This window comes from Pelophylax lessonae, assembly GCF_965119305.1.
Source record: "Pelophylax lessonae genome assembly, chromosome: 10".
In the NCBI taxonomy this organism is placed as follows: domain Eukaryota; kingdom Metazoa; phylum Chordata; class Amphibia; order Anura; family Ranidae; genus Pelophylax; species Pelophylax lessonae.
Genome location: NC_138777.1, coordinates 42,808,125 through 42,832,420, shown reverse-complemented (window position 1 = coordinate 42,832,420; position 24,296 = coordinate 42,808,125). Strand labels below are relative to the sequence as shown.

General features: G+C 42.4%; 1 protein-coding gene and 1 long non-coding RNA gene across 3 annotated transcripts in view; one reads left to right on the top strand and one right to left on the bottom strand.

The window, feature by feature from the left end:
- Positions 1–15,746, top strand: part of PEX16 (peroxisomal biogenesis factor 16) — a 36,324-nt gene extending 20,578 nt beyond the window's left edge. The window contains exons 6-11 of one of the 2 annotated variants that reach the window (XM_082271089.1): positions 2,500–2,577; positions 7,358–7,510; positions 8,791–8,863; positions 12,819–12,938; positions 15,113–15,177; positions 15,256–15,746. In XM_082271089.1, coding sequence (XP_082127215.1) covers positions 2,500–2,577; positions 7,358–7,510; positions 8,791–8,863; positions 12,819–12,938; positions 15,113–15,177; positions 15,256–15,314 — 548 coding nt within the window. In that variant the 3' untranslated portion in view covers positions 15,315–15,746. The remainder of the gene's footprint in view (positions 1–2,499; positions 2,578–7,357; positions 7,511–8,790; positions 8,864–12,818; positions 12,939–15,112; positions 15,178–15,255) is intronic. The other variant, XM_082271090.1, reaches the window with a different exon arrangement.
- Positions 15,747–15,886: 140 nt separating this feature from the next.
- Positions 15,887–16,923, bottom strand: LOC309565862. The gene is made up of 3 exons (XR_014225841.1): positions 16,767–16,923; positions 16,488–16,550; positions 15,887–15,930 (listed from the first exon to the last, which is right to left on the bottom strand). It is a non-coding gene; the product is annotated as an uncharacterized lncRNA (long non-coding RNA).
- Positions 16,924–24,296: the final 7,373 nt, after the last annotated feature.

Genomic DNA, 24,296 nt, shown 5'->3' with positions numbered 1-24,296 from the left:
GCTTTAAACGGACCTCTGAGACTATCACAGTGCAGGTGCATTTATACGGAGACTTGATTACACACAGGTGGATTCTATTTATCATCATTAGTCATTTAGGTCAACATTGGATCATTCAGAGATCCTCACTGAACTTCTGGAGAGAGTTTGCTGCACTGAAAGTAAAGGGGCTGAATAATTTTGCACGCCCAATTTTTCAGTTTTTTATTTGTTAAAGTTTGAAATATCCAATAAATTTCGTTCCACTTCATGATTGTGTCCCACTTGTTGCTGATTCTTCACAAAAAAATTACAGTTTTATATCTTTATGTTTGAAGCCTGAAATGTGGCAAAAGGTCGCAAAGTTCAAGGGGGCGAATACTTTCGCAAGGCACTGTATGAAATCTCCATACCTGGAACTCATTTTTAATAAACACCTTTATGCTCAACACCAATAAATCCCATTACATGACATATAAGAATATCATAAAAACACTTCAGTTTAATACACAGCACTTGTATGCAATATACGTGTATATGTATCACATTGTATTTATTCAATTGAAAATGTAAGCAGTACAAACCAAATATAAAATACAAAATCAAAAGCATTTTATTGCCATGACATCTAGTGGTAGTATAGTAAAACTGCACCTTATTTTCAATCTCCTTTACCCACAGTGAAAGTTTATTTTAACCTAAGAACAAACATTTTATATATAGCAGCATTACAGTCCTCTGATAAAATGGGTCCAGAAGGGGAGGTTCAGCTCTTCCCCCTAACCACTACCCCCTCCCCCCACCCTCCCTCTGCCACAACTCAAGTGTTTTTTTTTTTTTTTTTTGCGGGGAGGGGTATCTGCTTTGGACTGGTACCTGCTCCATTTTCCAGTCGATTAGGACAGGTACCTGCTCCAACTTCCAGTCGATTGGGACCGGTACCTGCTCCATTTTCCAGTCGATTATGACAGGTACCTGCTCCATTTTCCGGTCGATTATGACAGGTACCTGCTCCAACTTCCAGTCGATTAGGACAGGTACCTGCTCCAACTTCCAGTCGATTGGGACCGGTACCTGCTCCATTTTCCAGTCGATTAGGACAGGTACCTGCTCCATTTTCCAGTCGATTAGGACAGGTACCTGCTCCATTTTCCAGTCGATTAGGACAGGTACCTGCTCCAACTTCCAGTCGATTAGGACAGGTACCTGCTCCAACTTCCAGTCGATTGGGACCGGTACCTGCTCCATTTTCCAGTCGATTAGGACAGGTACCTGCTCCATTTTCCAGTCGATTAGGACAGGTACCTGCTCCATTTTCCAGTCGATTAGGACAGGTACCTGCTCCAACTTCCAGTCGATTAGGACTGTTACCTGCTCCAACTTCCAGTCGATTGGGACCGGTACCTGCTCCAACTTCCAGTCGATTGGGACAGCTACCTGCTCCAACTTCCAGTCGAATTGCCGCAGCAGATCCACCGAAAGTTCTTGTATTCCCCCACCCCGGCAACCTTCTAGGGACACATCACAGGTCCCAGAAGGCTGCGGGCCCATTTACAATGCGCAGCACCTGTCGCTCATGTGAGCAGCTGGCTGTGAAGCTGCAAGTAATCATGGCCGGCTGCCCACAGTTAACATGTCGGGGGCCTGAAGACTGGTGAAGAACCGGCCTGGATGAGGACAACCCGGCATCCTTGGACAGGTGAATGTCTGTTTATTAAAAGTCAGCAGTTGCAGTTTTTGTAGCTGCTCACTTTTTAATTAAAAAAATGACACTGAAAGTGTCGGTCTCCTCTTAAGAAAGGGGGGGATTTTTAAGGCAATGATAACTGAAAAACCATTCATATAATAAAATGTAGCATTTATTAGGCTAAAAAATGACAGACTGTGCCATTATTGTACAGATAGAGAAACACCATGACCGGACGTGGAACACCACCATAGGTCATGGATCACAGAAAAAACACAATACATACAAACATGAATTATAATACATGGAGAAAAAAAATATTATTATAGAGGGAAACAAGGGATAGAAGTATACCCCTCCCGCACCGGGGATCAGAGTCCCAGGAGAGGGAGAATGTTCAATCCAAATGTATACTTCTATCCCTTGTTTCCCTCTATAATAATATTTTTTTTCTCCATGTGTTATAATTCATGTTTGTATGTATTGTGTTTTTTCTGTGATCCATGACCTATGGTGGTGTTCCACGTCCGGTCATGGTGTTTCTCTATCTGTACAATAATGGCACAGTCTGCCATTTTTTAGCCTAATAAATGCTACATTTTATTATATGTATTGTTTTTCAGTTATCATTGCCTTAAAAATCCCCCCCTTTCTTAAGAGGAGACCGACACTTTCAGTGTCATTTTTTTTTATTCGATATATGGGATGATGGCAATTACATGTCACTGATCATCTGGGATCAACCTTTTTGTCGCTGACTTTTTAATTTTTCCAGAACTGACTGAAGCTCCTCTTTAAATTTCTATACTAAGATCTCACCATATCTTTTTCAGGAGAAGAAGACCATGGCAAACCGGACACCTGCTTTGTAGGGAAGCGTTCAAGACGTTGTGTGCGGTCTCTAAATATTAGTAAGTTTAAAGAGGAACTTCATTCCTACATTTTTTTTTTTTTTTTTTTATCCCCCCCCCCCCCCCCCTCTTTCTTACCTTGTTCACTGGGTTGTCCTCCACAAACTATCATGCCCAGCAAATCCAGTGTTGCCTGGTGTATCCCGCTCCTCTGCTTCTGCATGCCGGGTTTCACGCCAGGAGCGTATGTGAAGGTCTGCTTTTTAAAGAACCTGAAAACTTAAATTATGTGTCCCTTTATACTATAGCCACATTGGAACTATTTACAGACGTTCATTTAATGTACCAATCCTTGTACAGAGGCATGGAGATTTGCTTTATTTAAATTCTGTGTTTTATTATATGCTGACCAGGGCATCTCTCAAGGTCCCAGAAAGAGACCGCCAAATGGTTAACTGTCCAGATAAAAGTTTATTCTTCACAGAAATAATGTAAAATCGAGTTTATTTAGTTTAGTTAAATTCAGTTGATTCTTTCAATTCGTATTTAGAATTAGTTGTATGTCTTTTTCTAATTTCCTTTGCATTTACCAATATTATTATTATTATTATTATTATTATTTTTTTTTTTTGCAATTTTAATGTGGCAAAGTGAATGAACATAAGAAAAATCTTCATTAAAATGATTACAATGATTCTTTAAATCATCTTTGGCTTAACAAAAACAGCATTATGCGAAATGTTACTCTAATAACACACAGTCTTTAATTTCAGAAATATGTTTACAGTTCGAATTAGACTGGAATTCGATGTAAAATTAGATTCGAATTTCAATTCCAATTTCTGAAATTTGGACAAATTTTTGTTTTGTTATCCGGAGCATTCGGTAAACTTTGTTTATACTGCAATTCGGGTATTTGGACATATCTGAATAACGAAAAGTTTGTCCAAATGTTTATTCAGGACGAAACGAGCCGCACATGTCTAATTTCAGGGGGACCCCCTTCATCAGGGTTGATCAGTGCACCTAGTCTGCTCTGAGTTTATCTTGAGGTGTCGCTTCTTTGCTGTCCTGACTGGTGAGAGCAGCGCTATAGGGGCATGTGATTAGCAGTGGCGGCCAGTCAATAAGGGGTGCAGGGGCAACGCCCCCCCCCCAAAGTTTTTAACATGTTAACTGTTAATGAACAAAATTTTTTTTTTTTAAATAAATGATAATATATATCACTAAGTGTGTGTGTGGGGTCCTTAAAGTTTTTTGAAAAGCATGTGATTGATGCTGAGAGCTCTAATTGGCTAGTATTAGATTGTCCCCGGGGTGCAGTGCTCTCCCACTTTTGATTTTAGCGAATCTCTATATTGTTTTTTTATATTTGGTCTCGTGATTGGACAGTTCTCAATGCGTAGGGCGGGTCTTTGAGCGCCATCGCATCCTTCACTTCTGGTTTCCAGCTGCTCATCCCGTAGAATGCAGTTCGTTCCGGTCAGTGGCATGCTGTGTATTGCATGCAATTGTTCTTCTACAGATGTGATTTTTTTTTTTTTTTTTTTTGCTTTTTTTGTTTGCGCCAAATTTTTTATAGCACCAGCCACCACTGGTAACTAGTCTCTTTAGTGATCCTGTTGCAGGCAGTGTTGTCACAGCCTCCACCTCCTCCATTCGGAGAACATTTTGCATTCATCAAGAAAACGCAAAGTGTGCTCTGAATGGTGCCCGTGCCAAGCAAGCGACCTCCTGTGTTCAGTAAGCAGTAGGGAAATCGATAAACAAACACAAGGGCGGACCAGCCTAGTGCATTATCCTCTAAAAAGGTTTTATTGAATAAAAGGTATAAAAATACTCACAAACGAGTTCTTGATTCAAGCATATCAAATGGGTATATTGCCATGCGCATCAAGATCATCATCAGGGTGTATCGTCCTCTGAAGCTGGAAAGGCTTACGTGTTTCAAGGCTTAGCCTCTTCCTCAGGGCCTAGTGCTTGGCATGAGACCCGGGAGCTAGTGGAGGTCACTGTACCATCACTCCCATTAGCCATAACCTCTTTTCTGTCCTCTCACTTTAGTACCATGCGATCCAGTGCAGGCAAACACCGTGAATTTGGGGTGTCTTTAGCATTGCATTGACACTCACTGCAGATCACAAGTGCAGTGCGCTTTGAACAGTGCAGGGAAACACAGACTGAACGCACCGCACCGCTTTCTGGTGTGAACTGGCAAGCTAAGGAGCAATACCATAGAGGCAGGTAAGCAGTCTCTTTAGAGATATGCCGCCAACACCAGGAGCGATATTGTGACATGGGCGTAAAGACAGGTGATGGGGCCCAATGTAGAGTCTCTGCTTGGATTCCAGGATCCTTCTCAGGAACTGCTAGGAACATAGCTGGCTTACATACTTCCAGCACTGACAGGTTCGCTATAAGCTGCAGGGAGACTGAGCGCAAATCTCCTATTAAAGCTTCCTCGCCTCCTGGTAAGCGGAGCGCCACTCACAAAACCTGGTTATATAATGCATATTATTGACCTATAGCTGGTAGTGAGAAGCTGTCAGCATGCCGTGCACAATATCATTTTGCAAATTCAGTTTTCCCTGCAGGAGGGAAGGAAGCTGTGATAGAGACTGCTGCGCTACCCGCTGGGTGACAAGTTTACAGAGCCGTGAAGCGGATTATATGTATAGTAGGGGTGCCAGTTTCATTGCGGCTGTTACACAGAAAATGAATACGTTTTTTTTTTTCTTTTTTTTAGGGGGGGGGGGGGTTTTGGTTCTTTGATATGGTCCATCATACAACCAAAAACTGGTTCTGTGTACAGGAACCTTTCACCTACACAGACTACTTCTAGAACAAATATCTTTACTTTAGTTTGCCTTGAAATGTGTTTTTTTTTTTTTCAGTTACAATATTAACCGCTTTGCATCGAAGGGTAAAACAAAGCTAAATGCTTACGCACAATTTTGACATTAGTAAAGCCGTATAACCCCACAACAACTTTGTGCATCCTGGTGGATTACACCTTGCTTTTGTAAGGACAAATTGGGCTTTCATTTGGTGGGAAATCTAATGGATATCTCCTGACTTTTTTTCTTTTTTTTTTTTTTTAATTATCATAGAAAAAGTAGCCCAAATTAGTAAAAAAACAAAAATGGAAATATTTCTTGTTGAACAACCCAAAATAATTTCTCCTGCTCCTGACGATCACAGCAATAACACCTATGTTTATGTTGTTGTATGTACTCGTAGTACAGCTCAAAAGCAATAGTGCGCATTTTTGCTTTTTTTTTTTTTTTTTTTTTTTTAATCATACCTAAAACACATTGACTGACACTAATACTAGTGTGAAAAATTCAATTTTAAAAAAAGAAAATTCTGCCCAAAATGTACTGACCCTGACCTTTGACCCTAACCTAGGCACTAACCTAGATCAAACCTTCATCTAGATATTTTTATTTTTAATTTTATAAATATATTTTATCTATTTTTTTTTTATTTTTTTTCACACTTTTTTTCTTTCCTCTCTGCAAGGAAAGAGAGAGATGCAATATATCCCCTCTATTCACAGAGAGAGAAACACAGGGGTGGGCTTCCCAGTGACTGATCACTGTGATAGCCAATCAGAGGCTATCCCAGCAATCAGGTGACCCAGAACCTGCCGCTGAGACACTGGTCGCTGTGCTGGGAGCACGCTAGCAGCAGAAAGACCGATATGCATATTTGCAGCCCCACGGAAAAAAAGCCCAGCGTGGGAGGAGCCAACGACGTGACGTATACACAGACGGAGGATGCGGCGGCCATCTTGTTGGTTGGTAACCAGCATTCGTGGTTAAGAACACGACTGCTTGCAAGTGGCTGATGTGCTGTTGAATACAATTTTAACTTTAAGTTTCTATACTTCTTTACAATAAATCCCTTTTGAGTATACTGCACTATGAGAGGTGTCCCTACATGACTCGGTGACACCACTTGGAGCATTATAGAAGAACCACGGGGTGAACCATAGGAGGACCTCAAGGCCCCATCTGCTGTGCATAGGAGTTGCTGTCTATATTGACCTTTGTGATGAGGGTCAATGAGATCCAGTAAGAGGCTTTGTGATTGGGTGCTGGTGACGGTCCTTTCACCACTCAGAGGATTTCCTCATTATATGGACATTTCTTCTGGTTTCACCCTTTGTATATGGTCACTGACTCTATCTTAATATTTGATTAGCGCTACCCCCATGTTTACTGTTTGAAAGATCTCTTATTATATTCAAGATCTTGTGTTGGCTGCTTTTCGTTCTACATGGGGGTTGATTAGACTAAAGCTGGCCATACACTATACAATTTTCTTATTCAATTTCCTTTAGATTTACCTTAACTATGTAGTGCAAGGGCCTGTCTGATTACATACAAATTGAAAGTGTTTAGGTTTGACCCTATATCACATGGTTTTGGTAAATCTAAAGCAAAGTTGAACAAGAAAATTGTATAGTGTATGGCCAGCCTTAGGCTTGGCGCAGCGTATTACCATTTATAATGTCACAATCTCTACCTTGTCTGAACAGAGAACACTTTGCATTTATTGAAAATTCAAAGTGTGCTCTGAATGGCGACCATTCTGAGACCTGAAAGCATGTAGAGATCATTGTATTAGCATTGCCCAGTACAGGGATTTCCAGCCTCCACAGGAATCCCCCAGGCATGGCACACACCTACTTACATTGAAAGTATGTAAAAAAAAAAAAAGATTGCCATACCTGGAATTCAGCTTTAACTTGATGACCAGTTTTAGTTACATTTGTCTAAAGCTTTTTTCTTTTTCAAGTCATGTTTCTTTTTCTTTTCTTTTTCCTAATTTTTAGCTCCCTCTGGCCGCAGTCGGTTTTGGCGAAGCCCTCAGGCTTTAGATGGAAAGCAGAGGAACGGTCCAGGTGACGGCAATGCATCATCCACCGACCTGGGGACTCTGGGCACTATGGCAGAAGCAGTTCACGTACTGCGCCCCATCACTCACTGTATCCTTTTACATCTGCACTGTGATATTCTACAATACCTAGCCTGAGAACCTGGGTGTATAGAGGACTGCCATAATGTGGGTAATGGATCACAGAATCCTTTTACTTACAGGATCACAGCCAACCAACCTTTAGAAGTGGATTCACATATGTCCGATGGGTTGCATTAAGGCCGCCATACAAATGAATAGACTGCCAGTGCGTTACTGTACGTTGCGGTGTGCTGCAACTCGGGTTTATTATTAGGCCCCTTTCACACTAGTGCGACATGTCCCACAATTTTGGACCGCAAAATCGTGTGACAAGTCGTTTTCCATTATTTTCAATGAGTCCCATTCATATCAGTGCGTTTTGAAGTTCCTGCACTACTTTGCCACGATTTTATTGCGTTTTGAGCCATAGCCATTGCTTTCAAAATCGCAGCAAAGTCGCGTTAAAATCGCGCCACACCTTAAGCGCTTGCCAATCGCCCGCCTCAGATATACTGCGGCAGGCTGGCTCAGCTGCGCGAACCGGCTTATAGGTACGTCGGTTCGCGGGATGTGCTCCTCAGCGCGTGCATCCCCATTAGGCAACGGTGAAGTTGATCAACGGGGCCGGCAGCCAGGATGTTCGCCGGGCACCCGCAATCGCTCCCCGTGGAGAGAGAATGATGATCTGCTGTTGTAAGCACAGCAGACTGTTGTTCTCTCTTGGAATGAACACAGAGCTCCTGTGATCCTTAGGATCACAGGTCTCTGTTTTGATTGCACAAGTCCCTCCCCCATACAGTTAGAAAGCACTCCCCTAGGCTCACACTTAACCCTTTGATCACCCCTGTGTTAACCCCTTCCCTGCCAGTGTCATTATTACAGTAACAATGCATATTTTTAGCACTGATTACTGTAGTAATGTCACTGGTCCCCCCCAAAAGTGTCAAAAATGTCAGTTAGGGGTCCGATCTGTCCGCCGCAATGCCGCAGATCACCGTCATTACTAGTAAAAAATAAATAAAAAAAAATGAAAAATTACATCGATCTTTTCCCTAGTTTGTAGATGCGATAACTTTTGCACAAACCAATCAAAATACACCTATTGTGATTTTGTTTACCATAAATATGTAGCAGAATACAAATTAGCCTAAAATGAAGAAAACCTTTTGATTTTTCCTTTTTTTTTTTTTTTTTTATACCCCCCCCCCCCCTCCCTTCTCTTTACCCAACCACTAGTGTCAATGAGCCCTAATAGTGTACCAGACATGGTAAATGTTTTAATGCATTGAACCTTAACCTACTGCTCAGTGGCAGGCTTAGCTGTATGGGGTCAGAAATCCTGGAAGCCGTGGCTCCTGGCGGCTGCCTTGGATGTTGGCAGGTTAGTTTTACTACAGTTCATTCTTCAATTTATTATGGGGCAAAGGCTGGACAGAATTGGGTAACTTGGCACTAAGGTGTGTGTGTATGTGTGTGTGTGTGTGTGTGTGTGTGTGTATATATATATATATATATATATATATATATATATACATACATACATACATACATACATACATACATACATACATACATACATACATACATACATACATTATATATATATAATTTGTGTGGCTAGAGACAGATGATCGCCCCCGGATGCAAACCACTTGTCTTGGGGTAGATATCTGTCCCTAACTTCATGTGCAATTACTGTATATATCTGTCCCTTACTGCAGGTAGTCACTCCATGTGCAATTATACAGTGCCTTGAAAAAGTATTCATACCCCTTGAAATTTTCTACATTTTGTCATGTTACAACCAAAAACATAAATGTATTTTATTGGGCTTTTATGTGATAGACCAACACAAAGTGGCACATAATTGTGAAGTGGAAGGGAAATGATAAATGGTTTTCGAAATGTTTTACAAATAAATATCTGAAAAGTGTGGAGTGATTTGTATTCACCCCCCTGAGTCAATAGAATAGAACCGCCTTTCACTGCAAGTCTTTTTGGGGATGTCTCTACCAGCTTTGCACATATAGAGAGTAAAAGTTTTGCCCATTCTTCTTTGCAAAATAGCTCAAGCTCTGTCAGACTGGATGGAGAGCGTCTGCGAACAGCAATTTTCAAGTCTTGCCAGAGATTCTCAATTGGATTTAGGTCTAGACTTTGACTGGGTCATTCTAACACATGAATGTGCTTTGATGTAAACCATTCCATTGTAGCTCTGGTTGTAGGTTTAGGGTCGTTGTCCTGCTGGAAGGTGAACCTCTGCCCCAGTCTCCAGTCCTTTGCAGACTCTTACAGGTTTTCATCTACGATTGCCCTATATTTGGCTCCATCCATCTTCCCATCAACTCTGACCTGCTTCCCTGTCCCTGCTGAAGAAAAGCATCCCACAACATGATGCTGCCACCACCATGTTTCACAGTGGGAATGGTGTGTTCAGGGTGATGTGCAGTGTTAGTTTTCCGCCACACCTAGCGTTTGCTTTTAGGTCAAAAAGTTCAATTTTGGTCTCATCTGACCAGAGTACCGTCTTCCACACGTTTGGCTGTGTCCCCCACACAGCTTCTCACAAACTGCAAATAGGACTTCTTATGGCTTTTTTTTCCAACAATGGCTTTCTTCTTGCCACTCTTTCATAAAGGCCAGATTTGTGGAGCACACGGCTAATAGTTGTCCTGTGGACAGATTCTCCCACCTTAGCTGTGGATCTCTGCAGCTCCTCCAGAGTTCCCATGGGCCTCTTGGCTGCTCCTCTGATTAATGCTCTCCTTGCCTAGCCTGTCAGTTTAGGTGGACGGCCATGTCTTGGTAGCACACCCTTTCCATTTTCAGATGATGGATTGAACCGTGCTCTGTGAGATGTTGAAAGCTTGGGATATTTTTTTATAACCTAACCCTGCTTTATTCTTCTTCACAACTTTATCCCTGACCTGCCTGGTGTGTTCTGATCCTAGTAAAAAGGGGGCTAAATACAAATGAACACAACACTTTTCAGATATTTATTTGTGAAAAAAATTGTAAACCATTTATGATTTTACTTCCACTTCACAGTTGTGCCACTTTGTGTTTGGTCTATCACCTTATAATCCTAATAAAATGCATTTTATGTTTTTGGTTGTAACATGACAAAATGTGGAAAATTTCAAGGGGTATGAAAACTTTTTTCAAGGCACTGTATATCTGTCCCTAACTGCAGGTAGTCACTCCATCTGAAATTGTATAGCTGTCCTTTTTTTGTTTTCTAGTTTTGGATAGAATTTAGGAATTGTCTTTTTGCTTTCTGTGTCCAATTCGGATATGCCTCCTCCACTGCCTTCTTTACCCCCTTGGACCCTGCGCTAGCACACCTCAACAGTGTGCATTATATGCAGTTGTGGGGCACTTGCAGAATGGCCCCATTCACCTGCATACAGAAGTAGATTGACAAGTGGTAGCGCCCTCTGAAAGCAACTGTGGGTACAACTTATACGATGCTTAACTTAGTGTCCGTGGCATTTTTGCTCCCTCCCCAGCTGCTGCCTTTGCAGCTAAGGGGGGTAGTAGTTGGGGGGATTACTGCCCCCCTAACTTCAACATGTGAAGGAGTCCTTTCCCTAAACTACCCCTTGCACTACATGTTGGTAGATCTAAAGGAGATGGTACAAAAACAGATTATAACCCATAGGCGTGTGCAAAGGGTGTGCCCTAATCTTCCTGTGTGGCACAGATTCCCTCTGTTTAGACAAGCAAGAAGGTACACTGTCAGTGCTCTGCACCTATTCCCTGCGCTCAATGTGGTGCAATCCTCTATCCAACTCGACTTGTAGATGAGAACAAATCATTCGGCAACCTTCTAATGCTTCAGCCTTGCAGCCCCTCACTAGACCAGGGTAGTCTGGATACACTGTGAAACGACAAACAAACACAAGGGCGCACCGGCCTAGTGCATTATCCTTTAAAACAGATTTATTAAAATGATGAATTAAAATTACTCACTAACGAGTTCTTGATAAAAGGCACATCAAACAAGCATAAAATCCTCATTGTTTTCAGAGGCTCTGAAGAAGAGGCGCTGCCTCGAAACCGGTAAGCCTGTACAGCTTCGGGGGACGATGGAATCCCGATCTCGATGCTGAGGATTTTATGCTTGTTTGATGTGCTTTTTATCAAGAACTCGTTAGTGAGTAATTTTAATTCATCATTGTAATAAATCTGTTTTAAGGATCATGCACTAGGCCGGTGCGCCCTTGTGTTTGTTTGTCGTCCCTCTGTTTAGACCCCTGCTGTTTCACCAAAGCCCCCTAATGGAGCTTCTAAAAAATGTTAAAAAAATATTTAAAAAAAACTAAAATTGTAAAAAATAAAATAATAAAAACTACTGACACCATCCACTGCCCTGCTGACACTGTCCACTGCTCTACTCACATAGTCAGTATATACAGTATACATATGTGTTTGAGCTTCGGGGTGCACACCCTAATGCAAAAGGCTGTTATATATATATATATATATATATATATATATATATTAGATAGTGTGTGTTTTTTGATTTATTCATCATTTCAACTGATGGACTACTAATACATGAACTTATGTACATGGATATTAATCCTGCGGATTCAGCAAAAAGCCTTTGCACCAGATACATTGTGTTTGTTCCATGTTATAACGTGTACTAGGCTTTAGATCAGGGGTCTCCAAACTATGGCTCTCCAGTTGTTCAGGAACTACAATTCCCACCATGCCTAGTCATGTCTGTGAATTTTTACAATGCCTCATGGGATGTGTAGTTCCGCAACAGCTGGGAGTTTGAGTAGTTTGAGGACCCCTGCTTTAGACAGTTGCCACCAGAGCTGGAGTCCCTATTGGAAAATGTTCCTAAATTCCTGATCCTGTGACACCTGAAACATTTCAGATTTCTCATTACTTTATGTCCTGGTGACAGACAAACTATTATTATTCCTTCTATAAGTTATCTAAAGCTAAAAAAAGGTTTTGGCTTTAGATACATTGGGATTTATTCACTAAAACAAGAGGGTGCATGATAGCCAATCAGCTTCTAACTTCAGCTTGTTCAATTAAGCGTGACAATAAAACCTGGACGCTGATTTCTATACAGAGCTGCACCAGATTTTGCACTCTCCAGTTTTAGTAAATTAACCCCAATGTAATAATAAATAATAAAATGTGTAACTAATAATAGTAGCTAATCAGATATCAAATTTTTGCCAGAAAATAAAAGAAAATTTCCCGATATCTGGTTGCTATGAGATACATCACCTCTCTGCTCTTTGCCTTCAGTTATGTAGCAGAGGATGATTACATTTTGTCTAACTGTCCCACGTTTTCTAATTTCACAGCTTGTCAATATTACGGGATATCCCTGAGCTGAGCCGCAGGGAACACGCAGAGCTGAGACGCAGGACCCTCCTCCTCCTCTATTACTTGCTGCGGTCACCATTTTACAACAGATATACAGAGTGAGTCCCATCACAGCTATACAATAATTTATGGAGAGCCAAAAATTACATTCATTCTTCTTTAGGGTCCTTTCACATGGGCTTTCCGCTCGGCGGACTCAGTTTTGCTCAGCGGGGATCGATCTGCCAATCCTCGCTGAACAGGCAGAAGGCAGGTCCTTCTCTGCTCACTGTGCAGAGACAGACCTGTCAGATCCCCGCTCTCCTCTATGGAAAATTGGATGAAAATGGACCGCCTGTCCGTTTTCATCCAATCCTCCAAACGGATGGAAAATTGGATTTCCATCCATCTGGATTTCATGGAGACAGGATCGGTCTGATAGCAGTGGGTGTCAGCGGCGATGTCTCCACTGACAACCGCTGCCCCATAGGGGTGCTCGTATCATCCAATCAGGTCTACCTCAAAAACTGATAGGTGGACCTGATCAGAAAGCTTGTGTGAAAGGGCCCTTAGGGTGTGTTTTTTTTTTTTTTTTTTTTTTTTAGACTGGGGGCATTTATAAAAGACGCACACGAATGCAGCGTTTATTTAATAACCTGTTGTCACCCTTGTAAAAAAACATACTGTATGTTAGTAAAATGGTTTGGATCAAGCGCCAGGGAAATCTAGGGCTATCTAAAGAGAGAAAAAGATTTACAATTGCTGCCAATTAACTGCAAGAAATGCAGCAATACAATGAATATAAAATATAAAAATTGGCGCAACTGTACCAAAAAGTGTGTCCTAAAGTGACACGTGCATCACCAATTTTTTATTTATTTTTTTATATATATATATATATATATATATATATATATATATATATATATATATATATATATATATATAATATTATAGTAAATAAAAACTACAAAATGCAAAAAAGTGCACAGTGCTAAATAACTAGTGGCTTCAATATAGAAATTTGTTTTATATTAAAGCCACTAATCATTTAGCACTGCACTTTTTTGCATTTTGTATTTGTAGTTTTTAGTACTATTTTTATATTTTTATATATAATATAAAAATTGGTGATGCATGTGTCACTTTAGAACACACACCTTTTGGTACAGTTGCGCCGATTTCTATATTTTCACACATACTGTATGTGCAGGAACAGAAGGATGGGCTTTAATGGCAAAATGCTGCACATAAAGTATGTGTCACAGGGAGGCTGATATTTCTGTGCTGACCGTGCACAGAGACCAAGCAGTCAAAGACGGCTCTCCGTCCCCACTAACGTTCAGTAGCCACTATGACCAACTCCCGATCTTGATATTCAGAGGGTGACAGCTGTCTGTGCCCTTGCAATGTCACCTTGTCACAAGCAGTTGTACAGGCATGATCCACCATTGTCACCAAAGGGCAACCGAACCGGAGCAATGATAAAGAGCCACTACGTGAGCATGTATGTGTAGTCGGGTATTGGCTGAATGAGGCTAATGGAGGTCCGCAGCACTAAGATGTGAAATAGATTTTATTTTCACCCTTTCCCACCCAGCCCTGACATCCTATTACAGTACTGGGTCTTTATATCCGGTGGCGGGAAGGACTACCCAAACAACTTCTGTGGTTGGCTGTAATAGAGTGGAATGGACGTCGCTCTCCAAGGAAGCCCATGTGAAATAAAGATGAACAACCTCTATGACTAAGCCCCAGTGGGTGGTGTGAAACGCGTTGGAGTGTGGTTTGCAGAGAAGCGTAGGCTGAGAGTGTTCCCCATCTTTATCTCCAATGGGCTGGCTGGGATAGTGACGTTTGTTCCACTCTTTTGCATGTGATGTCTTGCATGAATATAGCAGGACGCAAGCACCCCGTATCCTAAGATTAGAAGAGAGAGATTTCCTCTTTAGCTTGAGCGACGCTCCATGCTTTACATATAGGACACTGTGATTGGCTGCCACAGTGGTCACATGATTGGGAGCCTATCCTGCTGGCTCCAGATCATTAATAGCCTGGGAGCTGTCTATGTCAGCTTGGCCACTGTGCTTCCATGGTGGCATAGGTGCGGTGTGTGGGTGTTAAACCCAACCTTCTTTTTTTACTACACATTTGTGTTCTGTGGGCAGCAAGAGGTTAAAAAGGGGCAATTGTTTGATATATGGTTCTTTATCAAACCTAAAGTCCTCTAGTTATTGGATTCTGTTTAATGTTCCATGATCTGTGCATTCTGACATTTTTGATTCTTGGACAGAATTCGGTTGCTTCTCCTCCTGCGCCTTCTAGGAGATTATGTCCCAGGACTCGGGCTGGTGGCACGTAAGTAATAAAACACTTTATTTTAAGCCAATATTTATATTATTTCAGCTCTATAACCTATTGTTTGATTTCTCCCAGGTCCCCTCATGGATTACCTACCCGTGTGGCAGAAGATTTACTTCTATAACTGGGGCTGAGGGCTCCTGCCCTGGTACATTACCGGCAGCTGGGCTATGCTTGTGAGTTTCACACAAGCAGGACAGAGCATGGATCATCCCCAGTACAACATTACTTGTCACCTGATTACTGCTGATCACATGGGACAAAACGGCCAAACGGTCATACACTGAACTGTGACTTCTTTTTTTTTTTTTTTTTAAACTTCACAGCAAAACTGTGACTCTGCTCCCAGGTGAGACCCTGCCCTGTCACATGACCAGAACTTTACCTGTTTACCCTCTTTTTCTACCTCCTGTGACAATATTGTCACTGGATCATGATGTGACTCTAGAACAGCCTTTCTCAACCTTTTACCCCCAGAGGAACCTGTTAAATAATTTTCAGGTCTCAGCGGAACCCTTACTAAAACCAATTCATTGGTGATCAATGGGAGGAATGCTCCTTACATTGGTGGTCAGTCTGAACAATGTTCCTTACATTGGTGGTCAGTCTGAACAATGTTCCTTTCATTTGTGGTCAGTGGGAAGAATGCTCCTTACGTTTGAAGTCAGTGGAAAGAATATTCCTTTCATTGGTTGTCAATAGGAAGAATGCTCCTTACACTGGTGGTCAGTCTGAAGAATGCTCCTTACACTGGTGGTCAGCCTGAAGAATGCCCCTTTCACTGGTGGTCAGCCTGAAGAATGCCCCTTACACTGGTGGTCAGCCTGAAGAATGCCCCTTACACTGGTGGTCAGCCTGAAGAATGCCCCTTACACTGGTGGTCAGTCTGAAGAATGCCCCTTACACTGGTGGTCAGCCTGAAGAATGCCCCTTACACTGGTGGTCAGCCTGAAGAATGCCCCTTACACTGGTGGTCAGCCTGAAGAATGCCCCTTACACTGGTGGTCAGCCTGAAGAATGCCCCTTACACTGGTGGTCAGCCTGAAGAATGCTCCTTACGTTTGAAGTCAGTGGAAAGAATATTCCTTTCATTGGTTGTCAATAGGAAGAATGCCCCTTACACTGGTGGTCAGTCTGAAGAATGCCTCTTTCACTGGTGGTGAGTCTGAAGAATGCCCCTTACACTGGTGGTCAGCCTGAAGAATGCCCCTTACACTGGTGGTCAGTCTGAAGAATGCCCCTTACACTGGTGGTCAGTCTGAAGAATGCCCCTTACACTGGTGGTCAGCCTGAAGAATGCCCCTTACACTGGTGGTCAGTCTGAAAAATGCTCCTTTCACTGGTGGTCAGTGGGAAGAATGCTCCTTTCACTGGTGGTCAGTGGGAAGAATGCTCCTTTCACTGGTGGTCAGTGGGAAGAATGCTCCTTTCACTGGTGGTCAGTGGGAAGAATGCTCCTTTCACTGGTGGTCAGTGGGAAGAATGCCCCTTTCACTGGTGGTCAGCCTGAAGAATGCCCCTTACACTGGTGGTCAGCCTGAAGAATGCCCCTTACACTGGTGGTCAGCCTGAAGAATGCCCCTTACACTGGTGGTCAGTCTGAAGAATGCCCCTTACACTGGTGGTCAGTCTGAAGAATGCCCCTTACACTGGTGGTCAGTCTGAAAAATGCTCCTTTCACTGGTGGTCAGTGGGAAGAATGCTCCTTTCACTGGTGGTCAGTGGGAAGAATGCTCCTTTTTATTGGTGCTCAGTCTGAAGAATGCTCCTTCATTTTTGTCATGGGGAAGAATGCTCCTTTTTATTGGTGGTCAGTGGAAAGAATACTCCCTTGCAGGAAGCTAAAAAGATCATTGGTGTTGAATATTCGGCTTGGTTAAGAAGCACTGGACCTGGAACTATCACCATCAGATGGGAGCCCCAGCTCCAGAAACCCCCAACAACCTCAGAAAGAACCCTAAAATTCCATAGAATTCTGGTTGAGAATAGCTGATCTAGAAACACATGGAGTGACAAGACTAATAAGAGACCTGACCAAATTTAAGAGTTGGTATACACGGGCATTTGTATTTTGCTTCTGACATGCTTTTTATGGGGAATTTTTGGAGGATCAGGAACATCACTAGTTTTCTTCCATTTGACCCACTTCTTAACATTCTAGTCACCTGGCTCTCTTGTTTAAACATGGGGGCTGCCATTTCCAACTTATTCTGCAAACACTAGTACCCCAGCTGTCAATGACACTCTTGTTTCAGAACATTGAGTCACTGGCCTGGAAGAAGGATATAGAGAAGGACTTCTGACTCTCCTCTGACTTGCCTGTACTTGTTCTAGCTCACTGACTCAGAAAGCACTCAATCCCAATGGTTACTATAACCGTCGATGCAACTAGCATTTTCAGAAGTTGGTCAGCAATGGCAGCTTCCATCTATCTCCTAGGAAAGGTTTACTTTAATCCTTTTAAGCGTCATGCTTTTTATAGGTGATCAACTTGAAGTCAAAGCTCCAAGTCTGTTAAATTGTTCCTGATCAGTGACTATAACGATATTGAAGTCACTGGGTCAGAATGACAGCCAGGCAACTTTCATTTTCCAGAATAGGTGGTCAGCAAGAGCAGCCCCATGTTTCTCCTGGTTTCCAGAACAGTTTATCCACAGCTGCACACCACTTCCATGAGATGAAAAACAACTTTATTTTTCCAGCACATGCACAATCCACACTTAACGCGTTTCAACACAACTTAATCATAATTGCTCTATGATTAAGCCTCATAAAAGGGGGCAAAACGCATTAGGGCAGCTGGGTGGAATGTTTGTGCATTTACTGGAAAAAAAAAGTTGTCTTTAACCTCATGGAAGTGGTGCGCAGCTTTCAATAAACTGTGGCGCAAAGGCTTGGTCCCTGGAGGAACACAGCGGCGGGCTTTGGAGCGGCTTTACATTGATTGTATGAGTATTTTCTCCTGGTTTCCTTTCATTTACCTGACATCAATACAGTGGCCCAAAACAAAAGGTCTTGTGTCTGTCTGTTGGAATTCTTGGATAGTAACTGATACCTTTAGCAACCAGATTCCAGCTGTCCCCTTTGTTTTCTATGGGGCCCACTTTGTTTTCCTTGGTTACAATGTTTCTTGACCCATCATGACTTCATGTAAGTGATACAGAAAGGATTTTTCTCTGTCATTGTTTAAAAGACTCAAATCAATACAAAATGAATTTCTATTTTCCTCGTTGGGAATTTGTATAACTATGTGTTGTGTGAAGTCATTCTATTTAAAGCCCACTTGAAGTCTGATGGTCACACTTGTGCGACTTGTCATGCGCCTTTGCACAGCAGTCACATGGCAAGTGGTTCCCCATGTTTTCCAATAATAACCATTCATAAATGTGCGACTTAAAGTTGCACCGACTTCAAAATAGTTCATGCACTACTTTGGTCTGACTTTCATGCAACTTGAGGGCTATAGAGGTTAACCCTCAAAAGTTGCAAGAAAGTCGTGCCTGAATGTTCTACAATGCACTAGTTATCCATTATCACTGGTCAAAGACAAAAACATATCCAAGTTGCACTCCAAAGGCGGTGGTGTCGTACAATTGTGAATGGAGCCTTAAAGTGGAAGTTCAGCCTAAAACTTAGCAGGAACATGGATCTCTGTCTTCACCCATGCAGAGCAACCCCCACACAGTTAGCAAGCACAAGCCAACAATTTGTATCTTGGAAATGTGAAACTAATTAAAGTGGTAGTAAACTCAGGATTCTCATTTTAACCTACAGGTAAGCTTATAAAATATATAGGAATATCTGCTAAGTGTGCACCGTGTAGGAGATATTCTAGGGAGCAACAACCGGTGATGTCACCAGCGCATGCGCCCTGAAGGAATGGCCGTTCGTTCATTCAGAGCTCTGTGCCACAGCCCTGACTCCTGCGTGCATGCGTGGGAGTGACATCATCGCGGCTCGGCCATTCAAGCAACCGCAGCCTGCAAACCCTGAGGGAAGATGGAAGCCTCTGCAGAGGTGACAGCATGCCGATGGAAGGCTTATGCTCCGTACACACGTTCCGATAATCGTACGACAAAACTCGCTTTCGACCTGATCGCACGATACTCTGATCGTTAGTACACAGCTTTCGACAGCCGATCACGACAGTTCATCCAACAAAATCCGAAGGGACAAACAGGAAAACTTCTGTCGTACGACAGCCTCGCGAACGACAATCGTTTCATCAGTACACTATGCGTCCGCTAAAAATCGATCGACAAAGACCGCGCATTCTCAAAAACACTAAAATAGCATGGAAAAAGCCTGGCTGCCATTGTTTTGCACCATCTGATACGTAGCTAAGCAACCAGGAAGCTTTTCCAGAATCGTACGACAAAAATCATACGGTTTGTACGCATTGTTGAATTTGATGTTAGTATCGTGCAACAAAATGCGAACGATAAGTCGTCCGATTATCTGAACATGTGTACGGGGCATTAGTTTCAAGGTAAGCCTTTCATAATGTGCTAGTATGCAATGAATACTAGCACGTTATGCATTTTCCTTGCAGGGTCTGTTTGTTTTTTGTAACTTTTACTACCACTTTAAGACCAACTCTTATTGGGCATAGAGAGAGAGGCCCTGGCGCAGACAGCTTTTGCGAAACTGGTGCAGTATGTGCCAAAGTCAAGTACAAGTTCTAGACAGGTAGATGAATTTGGGGCTTGCTGCACCACTTTTACACATCAGACTCTTTCACAAAATCTGTATGCGCCAGTTTTATGAAGGGTGACATATTTTCATACATAGGTTAACGATTTGAGTGAAGGTCTATATTGGCAACAATAAAGGAAAACGGATTGAATACAATGAACAACAAGAACTTTTCTTTTGCACACTTTATTAGGTCCATAAAGATGTATGATTGGATGATCTGTCTGGGTTGCCCATAGCAACCGGACTCTTCCTTCACCCTACAAACATGAATGGAAAAACCTGATTGGTTACAATGCTTGACACAATTTCACCTTCAGAAATCATCGGTCATGAGACCTGAGGTGGGGGATCTACCAGATGCTTCTTATGTTTGCGATCTATGGGCGGAGGCAGTGCGGTCTGTAGGAGGTAACAACCTGGACCCCCCAGTTCACTGAGTGTATGAAAAAAAAAACATGTCCTCCATTTTGTAGGCTTAATGCCAAGAAAGCTCAAACAGAATTAAAAAGCTACCCTTGCACACCCCACCACTTGCAAGGCTTAAATGCTTATTTTGGCTAGGGTACCATTAATAAGCATTGTAACTTGCTTTAGCCCCCTCCCCAACTGGGCATTCTCTTCTTCCCTACGATGCGCCTAGGTGTGGGTGGTCCTCTCTTACAATGCAAGACTGCTGGTCCTCCATTGTATGTGATAACATCAGAGTGTGACCGACCACAGCTTTGAGGACGCGGTTACATGGAGAAGAGGAGCCTAGAGGAGTAAAGGATAAGGTAAGTAAAGGTGCTATTTAGGGTTCTCTAGGCAAAAAAATTAGCATTTGATCCTTTCAGTGTGCGGAGAAGCCACACTGCAAGGGTAGACTTTACTCCACGGTTCAGCTTTAATAACTATAACCCCTATCAAAATGATTTGTTGGTTTTGGATAGAAGGGGGAAGGATAAGAATCTCTGTTGAGTTTTATTGCTGTCTTTATCTTTGTTTTAGTGCCCATTCACACCATACACATGTGTAAATGCAAAGTGTTATTGTGCATATAGGTACACTGTGTTTCAGCAGCCGATTGATCTTGAATAGGCTGTCAGTGCACCTTACACAAAAAGCATGCACATTGCGGTGCTCTGCAGTGCAGGTACATTGCTTGCTACTGTAAGTCTTCTTTCACATTAGCGGTACTGCTTACTGCCATCGGAATAGCAATCTGTGGTGGATCGCTGCTCAGAGGGTGGTATAACAGCAGCTGACCGGCATTCAGGAGGTGCTACTACCTCCTACTGAACACTTTTTTTTTTTTTAATTGTCATTGTGCCCCAACCGCGAACCAAGCATGTGGCTCGCAGTTGCAGTGCGGTCCCATTAAACTTAACGGGCAAGTTTGACAGGCACTGCCAAATTTTCCCACTCTTTACTTAAAAAATAAAATAAAAAAAAAAAATATATATATATATATATATATTATACTGTATATATGTTAGTGCCGGTTCACACTATAGCGAGTGCGGCGATCGCATGTAAATCGGAGCGCACTGCTCCTTCATTACATGCGATCGGATGTGCGGATGCGAATTCAGCCATACACTTTGTATGGATTAATTCGCACTGCACCCGCACAAAAGACGCACAGGACCCTTTTTTCCAGCCGCATTCGGATCGCACAGTGGTTCACACTTGTGCAATCCGATCCTGTGCGAACTGTCAGATCGCACTGCGATATGCGATCAAACTGGGGGTGTCGTTAACATTTCATTGACACCCCCTGCGTATCGCATATGGCAGTGTGAACTGCCAGATGTGCGTTTGCAATGCGGGAACAGGCTGCGAATTCGCAGCCTTCCCGCATCGCCCAAGTGTGAACCGGGACTTAATTACTGTCTGTTTCTTCATGCGGTGCTAAATCCTGGTATGGTGACAGATGTCCGATATATATATATATATATATATATATATATATATATATATATATATATATATATATATATATATATATATATATATATATTACTGTTTTAATTACTGGCTGTTTCTTCATGCAGTGGTAAACCTTGGTATGGTGACAGATGTCCGAGATATAGATAGATAGATAGATATATATATATATATATCTCTATCTATATACTGTTTTAATTACTGTCTGTTTCTTCATGCAGTGTTATATCCCGGTATGGTGACAGATGTCCGAATTAACAAGAAGTGACATGTTGCTGTGTAGCATTGCCATTTATTTTGAATGGCAGCCAACGCGTTAATGCAATACACCTGGTTTGCAGCATTTATTGATTACGCATAGTAGTACGCTGTAGTGCGTTTAATTAACAAAAAACTGTCGCATTTGATTTTCAGCACGTTCGTTATACGAGCTGCTTTATTGTAGTGCACAATAACATGCAACATAACACGTTAATGCACCCAAAAGATGTAAATGTACCCTCAAATAGAGATACTGACAGCTCTAAAAACCTGTAATATGTTCTAATCCTTTCCCATGCTATCCCAAACTTGTATAATGCTTTTGGCTTTTGTTTAAAAATTCTTAAATATTCCTTCAGTCACTGACTTATTTCTGCGCTGTAAAAAAAAAAAAAAAAATTCTTAAATATGATATTCAGGGTCCATAACCATCACTGGTCCTACAGCTGGAGCTCAGATAAATCAAGTATACACAGAGACCATATGACTCCATAGGCATTCATGCCATCCTGGACCTCACTAGCACCACAGATGCATCCGGATCTATTTTTGATAAAGGCAGTGTTCAGGGCTGTACGAATGTAAATACATTATGTGCTTCTTCTTCAAAAGAATGAGATACTATTTGGAAATTACACCATGGTAATGGTAAAGTACAGTAGGACTTCTTAGTGAAGGTATCCTGCAGTACTTTTACTTCTACATAAAGAAACTCGTAGTTTTACATTTAGAGGGTCTTTCATTTTTCACTGGAAACAAAGAAAACCAAAGAGAGCAATTTGGTGGAGGAGATGCATATTGGTTTTTCTTTGACAGTTGGATTTGGAGAATACTTACAATGGCTGACACTTTGTGCACACCATGGTGGTCTTGTCCCTCTTTGATTATGTATGGTATAAACTTCACCCACTTTTACATGCTAAAGGTGCCCATATATGGGCTGGTCTTGACAATCAATACGTCTGATTTGAGTTTTGATTCTGGTGATTGGGAGAAGACTGGCCTATGTAAAGGCTTCCTAGGGGGGCTCTATTGGGTGTAATTGATCTTTGAAGGCACTGATTATCAGAGACGTTATTAAATATTTCTGCTCCAATGATTTCTTTGTCAGTGTCTGTTCACCCATTGGCCTTGTCAAGCAACAAAATATGTCCAGGGCCCTGGTGGTTCAGCAATGCAATTAAGGATGGGTAGGTGACATCACCCATATCTATCTGCCCATTCTCGTTGCTAGTGAACACCATAACTTTCAAACTAGTGGATTATAAAGCGCAAGCTGTACTCTTCATCCCTAACTCCTCACCCTTGAAGGATGAGGGCCCATTGATAGTATCCCTTACTTCTCACCATTGAAGGATGAGGGCCCATTGACATAGGTATCCCTAACTCCTCACCATTGAAGGATGAGGGCCAATTGACATAGGTATCCCTAACTCCTCACCATTGAAGGATGAGGGCCCAGTGGCATAGGTATCCCTAACTCCTCACCATTGAAGGATGAGGGCCAATTGACATAGGTATCCCTAACTCCTCACCATTGAAGGATGAGGGCCCAGTGGCATAGGTATCCCTAACTCCTCACCATTGAAGGATGAGGGCCCAGTGGCATAGGTATCCCTAACTCCTCACCATTGAAGGATGAGGGCCCAGTGGCATAGGTATCCCTAACTCCTCACCATTGAAGGATGAGGGCCCAGTGGCATAGGTATCCCTAACTCCTCACCATTGAAGGATGAGGGCCCAGTGGCATAGGTATCCCTAACTCCTCACCATTGAAGGATGAGGACCCATTGACATGGGTATCCCTAACTCCTCACCATTGAAGGATGAGGGCCCAGTGGCATAGGTATCCCTAACTCCTCACCATTGAAGGATGAGGGCCCAGTGGCATAGGTATCCCTAACTCCTCACCATTGAAGGATGAGGGCCCAGTGGCATAGGTATCCCTAACTCCTCACCATTGAAGGATGAGGGCCCAGTGGCATAGGTATCCCTAACTCCTCACCATTGAAGGATGAGGGCCCAGTGGCATAGGTATCCCTAACTCCTCACCATTGAAGGATGAGGGCCCAGTGGCATAGGTATCCCTAACTCCTCACCATTGAAGGATGGGGGCCCAGTGGCATAGGTATCCCTAACTCCTCACCATGGAAGGATGAGGGCCCAGTGTCATAGGTATCCCTAACTCCTCACCATTGAAGGATGAAGGTTTAGGACTCCTCACCATTGAA